Source organism: Nesoenas mayeri (assembly GCF_963082525.1).
Source record: "Nesoenas mayeri genome assembly, chromosome: 22".
Taxonomy (NCBI): Eukaryota; Metazoa; Chordata; class Aves; order Columbiformes; family Columbidae; genus Nesoenas; species Nesoenas mayeri.
The window spans coordinates 1,397,262-1,404,757 of NC_137572.1; the positions used below are offsets into that span (position 1 = coordinate 1,397,262).

General features: G+C 51.0%; 1 protein-coding gene across 1 annotated transcript; it reads left to right on the forward strand.

Annotated features, from left to right (window-relative positions):
• Window positions 1-4,118: 4,118 nt before the first annotated feature.
• On the forward strand, window positions 4,119-5,060 carry LOC308048691 (olfactory receptor 14J1-like; the record flags this gene model as incomplete). Its single annotated transcript, XM_080357971.1, has 1 exon — window positions 4,119-5,060. One exon carries the CDS (start codon window positions 4,119-4,121, stop codon window positions 5,058-5,060), a length of 942 nt encoding a protein of 313 aa, XP_080214097.1.
• Between the last annotated feature and the right edge of the window lie 2,436 nt (window positions 5,061-7,496).

Sequence of the window (7,496 nt, forward strand, 5' to 3'; positions counted from 1 at the left end):
GAAGGCAGGAGTGTGGAGAACACCCAGCAGTGGATGGGGCTCAAGTCAGGGGTGACCTGAGCACACCCAGACACCATTACAGAACAGGAGATGAGTCACTTGACCAGCTCTCTGAACACAAGTATCACTGTGCTGTGGCACCTGAGATTGCCAGCAACACCCACCTCTTGGTCCAGAGGAGTGTGACTCGTCTTGAGGTGTCCTGGCCTGTCTCCTCACTCACATGGTGATTTAGGTACCCACTTTTCTGAGATATTCAGTCTTTATTAGGAGATGCAACACATCAATATGAACTAGAGGCTGCTTATGCCACCTGTTCTGGAAAGGGAGGGAAGGGAAAGCAGGGAAGGAAACAGAAGGAATTTGGCTTTATTGCTATTTATGATGGAAATGGTCTCTGCTTGGCTGTTCCTGAAATCTCTCTAATCATACACACCAGACTTGAAGCCTTTAGGAAAATGATTCACGGAGCCTTGGCATTTAAGAGCATTTTAGAAGTCAATGAGCCCTCTGCTGCCATGATCCTGAACTGCAGATACTGAAAGGACAAATCTCCAATGAAGTGAAAGGCAGAAGCAAACCCCAAGTTTCTGCCATGTGAGCTCTTGATGCTTGTTCATCACCAGAATGGCTGAGCCCTGACCTCTGGGATCTGGTAGATTTTTCTCAAATGTTTTTCAAGGCTTTTCCTGTGGTCAGTGTGAGTGTTTTCTGTTTTAGTTGTGAGTTTTATGTCAAGTGATGTTTTTTTAACTGCAAGTCTCTGGTTTTCTGTAGAGTTGGAAATGCCTGTGAGTTCCTCACAGCACATCCAGCTTCTTTCATTCTCCTGGCAAAGGTCACCAGTCACCTCAATGTCCCAATCCCACACTTGCTCTAATCTTCTATTTGGATCCACACCCATCACTCCAGGAGGTTCATGCATCCACCAGGCTCATGGATGATTCCTGAGGTCCATCCAAGTGTGGGCAGTGTAAGAGAGGAGCAGAGCAGGGTCAGCTCATGGGCCATGACTGAGCACAGCCACCCCAGCAGCAGCCGTTCCCCATTTCCCAGGCACAGCCATGCCCACAGCATGCAAATGGCACTGCCATACATGATTAGCCCAAGAGAGGCCTTTCTTCCTTCCGTATTCCCAGGAAAATCTTCCTCCTATTCCTCTTCCACCTGCAGACATCAACTGCTTTCCATTGCTGGGCTCAGACATGGCTGGAAAGGTTCACTGAAGCCATCAGCCATCTCATTGCTTCTCCCTGACATGCCCTGACCCTCTCCCACACCTACAATGGCCAATCACGGCTGCTCAGGCCTCCCGCTCTTCAGAAGAGGCCTCGAGCTTCTTGGTTCTTCCTGCTGCTTATTATGAACTTCCTCGCTCTCTCCAAAGTTCATGGTTACATTTCTTGTCCATAACAGCCCTTTATGACCATGTTTCACTAAATGATTGTGTTTGTATGATCATTTGTGCAGAAAGGGCAGTCACAGGACAGCACCCAATATGTTAAAACTGATGCCGAGTGAAATGCTGTAAAGACCTGATGAGTTCCCCCTGTGTCTGTGTCCCTCCTGGAAGGAGTCTGTCCCGAGAAGGGGATCCAGCTCCTGCCACTCTCTGCAGAGGCACATGAGCAGTGTCCATCACCTGGGGACACAAAGGGTGACGTTTGCCAGACCACCTGTCATCTGAACCACTTAGATGTGTGTTTGTGGAATGGGTATGGAGCCTTATAGTGCAAATACCTATTTAATTGTTATTGCCAGAGGGGCTGCCACAGATGCAGTGTACTATTTTACAGTTATTTAAATATAAGCATATACGACTGACATTCCTAGACATATTACACAAACACTGGAAGGACTATTCATGCCTGTAACATGATTATCCTCAGAAGTCTACCAGCTTTGCATCTCAGGAAATGGGATCCAGAGTCCAAGGGCAAGATGGTTTGGGCTCTGTGCTGGGATCTGGAAACTGAAACGTGGTCCCATCTCCCAGCCCCCTGCCCTCCTCAGTGAGAGTGTGAGACATTCTGCCAGCGAGGGCTGAACTCACAGCCATGACCAGTATCTTATGTCCAACTGCAGCCAATGGTTTCCTGCCAGCTCAGGATTGGAGCTTCCATGGCTGGAGGTGTTTAAAAGACATGGAGATGTGGCACTTTGGAACATGGTTTAGTGGTGGTCTTGGCAATGTTTGTTTTACAGTTGAACTCCATGTTCTTAAGGGTCTTTTCCAGCCTAAATGATTCTATGATTCTATGATTTGGGTTGAAACCATTGCAATTCCATCACCTCCAGCTTCCCTCAGAGGTGGCTGTTTTGTGGCACAACTGTCTTGGCTCTCCAGGCAGGTTGGTCTCTGGGTTGGTTCCTGCATTGGCAGTTTTCCCCTTCCTGGGGTAAGAGGCTGTTGAGCAGAGACAGTTGCAGAGATTTGGGTCACAGGGGTTTGCAGCAATCCTGTCAAACTCTGAGCACGCTGAGCTTTGGAGCCCAGGAAAAATGGAGATGCTCTGAAGGCTGTTTGTGAACAGTGGTGCTGTCACCGATAACAGTAACATGGAACTCCTCATTCTCACTGATGATCATGATGACCTAAATCTCTTTAATTTCCTAACAGTCATTCTTGCTTTTCCAAGCATCTACTACGCCTCAGCAGTTTGATCTTGAAAGAAGTTCTTAGAACAATGCTTTTTCTCTCACTTCTGTTTTGTTTTAATAATTTAAAGAGTACACCTCTTGGACAGAATTACCCCCAAATTGTGCTTCTTTCATTATTTTTCTACCTTTTAATTATTTCTTATGTGGTGTGATTCCTGGAGGGATCTAAAGGTGATACATCCCACAATTTAAAGGATCTGTCAGGTCTCTCTCACAGTATCTCTGTTGTAGTGAAGAACACACTCCAGAGCAGGGCTTCCCTGCTGCACTGTCAGAGGGACAGGGCATGATGGCCCCTTCTGCTGAGCATGAGTGAAGGGGGAGCACCCAGGGGTGCCCAGGGCTGTCCTGCAGAGCAGGGTCCCTGCACCCCAGGGCTGTGCCGGGGCAGGGACTCTGCTGCCTGCCAGGGTCAGTGCTCAGCCTGCCCGGGAGATCCCATGGCAGCAGCTGTGGGTGGAAGGAGCGATCCCCGGCAGGGCAAGCAGGGAGCTTGTGGGGTTGAAGGGGACTGTGTGGGTCAGACGGAGTCTTTGCTTTCAGTTTTCCACTCTTGCTCGTCCGGGTGTGCAGTGGGAGATGGGGATTTATTTCTCTCTTTGGAGCAGACACTGAGACCCCAGTTCTCATTAGGACGTGTCTGAGCTGCTCCTGAGCCCCTGCACACACAGAGCTGCCCCTGGGCAGTGCCAGGAGGTGTGAGCAGGACAGAGCTGAGCACACAGCGGGTGGGACGGGGTCCGTGACACTGACAGGGAGCAGACCCAGGGACAGACACACAGCTGCAGGCAGCACAGACATGGGCAGGGAGAGGGAGATGGACCTGAAATGCTGCGGGTGGGAGTTAGGAACGTCTCTCACATCCTTTCCAGTGCAGACACATTTCCCAGTGCAACCCCTGGTCTCCTCTCCTCCCCAGCAGACCCTCTGCCCCAAAGCCATGGGGTCCAGGTCACAAGTCTCCACCTCAGCAGCTGGACCTCCAGGTGAAGGGTTCCTGGAACGTGGTAAACAAAAAAGGTGCTAAAAGTACTTGCTCTCCAGTGTCATTATGTGAGTGGCAGCAGCACAGCCGGGTCAGGAGAAGGTTCCACAGCATGCTTGTCTGCCTTTCTGTCCTTGTTTTATTTCTCGGGAACACTACAGCGTTCTTTTCTGTTTCTCCACCTGTCCCTGGTGCTCTTGCTCTCTGAGGTTGGGGTGGGAGTGTGGCTCAGTTTTTGTTCTGACACCAATTTAGGGGGTTTTCACCCAGAGGTGTGTTCATAGAAATTAAATGTCCAAGCTGCATTTTAAAGTGTGATGACCTGTTTTTCTCACTTGGTAGAAATAAAGAATGAGCTGAAACCTCCATCCATCGGTGAAGCGCTATTCCATGAGAAACAGCCTGTTTATTCTCCTCTCACTTGTCACTGTCTTTTCCTCCTATGACAGGTCCTCATGCCCACAGGCAGGAAATGTCCAACAGCAGCTCCATCACCCAGTTCCTCCTCCTGCTGTTCACAGACACACGGGAGCTGCAGCTCTTGCACTTCTGGCTCTTCCTGGGCATCTACCTGGCTGCCCTCCTGGGCAACGGCCTCATCATCATCACCATAGCCTGGGACCAGCACCTGCACACCCCCATGTACTTCTTCCTGCTCAACCTCACTCTCCTCGATCTAGGATTCATCTCCATCACTGTCCCCAAGTCCATGGCCAACTCTCTGTGGGATTCCAGGGCCATATCATACTCGGGTTGTGCTGCACAGCTCTTTTCATTTGCATTCTTGATAGTAGCAGAATATTCTATGCTCACCATCATGTCCTATGACCGCTACGTTGCCATCTGCAAACCCCTGCACTACTGGACCCTCCTGGGCAGCAGAGCTTGTGTCCACATGGCAGCAGCTGCCTGGGCCACTGGGTTTCTCACTGCTCTGCTGCACACGGCCAATACATTTTCACTGACCCTGTGCAAGGGCAATGCCCTGGGCCAGTTCTTCTGTGAAATCCCCCAGATCCTCAAACTCTCCTGCTCACACTCCTACCTCAGGGAACTTGGGTTGCTTGTGGTCAGTGCCTGTTTAGCTTTTCTGTGTTTTGTATTCATTGTGGTGTCCTATGTGCAGATCTTGAGGGCCATGCTGAGGATCCCCTCTGAGCAGGGACGGCACAAAGCCTTTTCCACCTGCCTCCCCCACCTGGCCATGGTCTCCCTGTTTGTCAGCACTGGCATGTTTGCCCACCTGAAGCCCCCCTCCATCTCCTCCCCATCCCTGGACCTGGTGGTGTCAGTTCTGTACTCAGTGGTGCTTCCAGCAGTGAACCCCCTCATCTACAGCATGAGGAACCAGGAGCTCAAGGATGCCATAAGGAAACTGATGACTGTTTGCTTTCCAAAAGCAGTCATGAGCTGACCTCTTTCTTCTGCATGTTATCTGTAATATAACTCATAAACAGCTCAGCCTGAGTTTTGCAGGTTTTTTTTGTTTTCTTTGGTTTTAGCTTTTCTTGGTTTTATTAATGCTCTCCACAAGCAAAATCATTTATCATCTTATGTCTATGTCCATATCTACCTGTCTTATGTGACCCATAATCTTTGTGTAAATGCAGAGCTGTACTCTCTGTGTGTTTAAATGAAATGAAGGACCCTGCACTGCCTTGTTTGCCCAGAATCCTCTCTCTGGGATCTCTGGGGCTGCAGGAGCCATGTCTGTGTGCTGAGGGGGAGTAAGCAGGAGTCACCCTGAGCTGGGTCTTCCTCCCACCTTGACCAGCATGAGCCTGCGGACTCACCCCATGGCCCTGGGCACCACAGTCCACTTGCTCTGCAGAGCAGCACCGCCAGCTCACAGCTGTATGGAGCGTGGGAAGGGGGGCAGGAACAGCTGACCAGGTCAGCATAGCTCAGCTCTCTTGGGAAAGGGCTCTGTGGGGAGATGGGATGTTCCAGGAGAAGAGTGGGGCACTGTATGTGTGCAGAAAAAACATGGAAAGAGAAACCCTTTGCTGCAGGTGGCAGCTTGGGGCAGGTGGCTTTGGCACTGTGGCCGGAGGACCTTCCTGAGGATCCCCTAGGCCAAATGCCTCATGCTGTCCTGGGGAGCCAGTCTGGACCTGGGTCTGCAAGATGCCTGTGCTGGAGACCCACACAGCTTGCCGGCTGGATGGACATTCTCACTGTCCTTCATTCTCACTGGTCCCCACTGCTGTGGGACCAGTTCCAATTCCAGTGTGGCTGCTCTGCGGACTCGGCTGGGGAGAGGGCAGGGGGTGGCACAATTCAGGAGGGGGTGAGAGGGCTGAACTGGCAAATGCCCCAGAGAAGAAAATACCAGTGAAGGGCTGAAGTGTGTGAGTGTGCAGGGCTGGCACACAGCAGAGTCCTCTCCCAGCCAGGCCTCCTGGGAGAGCCCTGAAGCACCAGCAGAGCAGGGGCTGCTGTGTGCCCATGTTCATGGGACAACCTGGGGAAACTGGCTCAGCACAGTCACCACAGACCAGCCCCTCAAAACCACCATTTCCAGCACTGGCCCTTCACCTCAGCTGAGAGAGGTTGTTCATCCCTCAACACAAGGACACTGAATGAGTAAGTCAGAAGCCAATGTTTCCACTGTATGGATGAGATATGAGCATGCATATCATGGACATAAGATGAACCCGACTCAGTACAAATGCCATCAGCTATTCCTGCAGGTTCCATGAAGGCCTGAATGCAGCACTAGGATGTTCTGCCTTGAACTGAGGTCCCCATGTCCATCCCTCATGACGTGGGACACGAAGATGGCCATACCTAGAGATCTGGACATGCTGGATCATGGGGCTGAGGCCGGTTGTCTGAGGTTTAACAAGGTCAAGTGCTGAGTCCTGCACTTGGGTCACAACTCTACGAACACTACAGGCTCAAGGAAGAGTGTCTGGAAAGCTGCCTGGTAGAAAGGGATCTGTGGGTGTTGACTGACAGTGCCTGAACAGGAGCCAGCGTGTTCTCAGGTGGCCAAAAAGACTAACAGCATCCTGGCTTGTATCAGGAATGGTGTGGCCAGCAGGACTAGAGAAATGATTGTGCCGCTGCACTCAGCACTAGTGTAGCTGCACCTCAAATCCTGTGTTCAGTTTTGGGTCCCTCATCTTGAGAAGGACAGTGAGGCACTAGAGAGAGTGCAGAGGAGGCGACGAAGCTGTTCAGTGTCTGGAGCACAAGTGTGATGAGGAGCGGTTGAGGGAGCTGGGGCTGTTCAGCCTGGGGAACAGGAAGCTGAGGGGAGACCTTCTCGCTGTCCACAACTGCCTGAAGGAGGTTGGAACATGGAGGGGGTTGGTCTCTTCTCCAAGTAGCAAGTGATAGGACAAGAGAAAATGGCCCCAAATTGCACCACGGGAGGTTTAGATTGGATATTAGGAAAAAAATATTTCCCGGAAAGCATTGTCAGGCATTGGAACAGGCTGCCCAGGGCAGCAGGGAGAGTCACCATCCCAGGAGGGATTTAAAAGGGGCTTAGATGAGGTTCTCAGGGACATGGTTTAGTGTGAGAGCTGGGTTATGGTTGGACTCAATGATCCCAAGGCTCTCTTCCAATCAGAGTATTCTATGGTTCTATGATTCTGCCTCAGATGAGAGTCCACAAAGCCAATTCAGTTATGGACACCTGCCACAACCCTGACATTTGTGTGTGTGACTCTGGGAACAAACCCCACTGATCCAGTGAGATTCACCTCAGTTGCCCTGTGATTCTGGATTGTGTTTTCAAAATGACAGTGCAATCGAGGAGGTCCTGGCATGCGTCAAACCCATCTTCAAGAAAGGCAGGAAGGAGAATGGGGGAATCACAGGCTGCTCAGCTTGTCTCTGT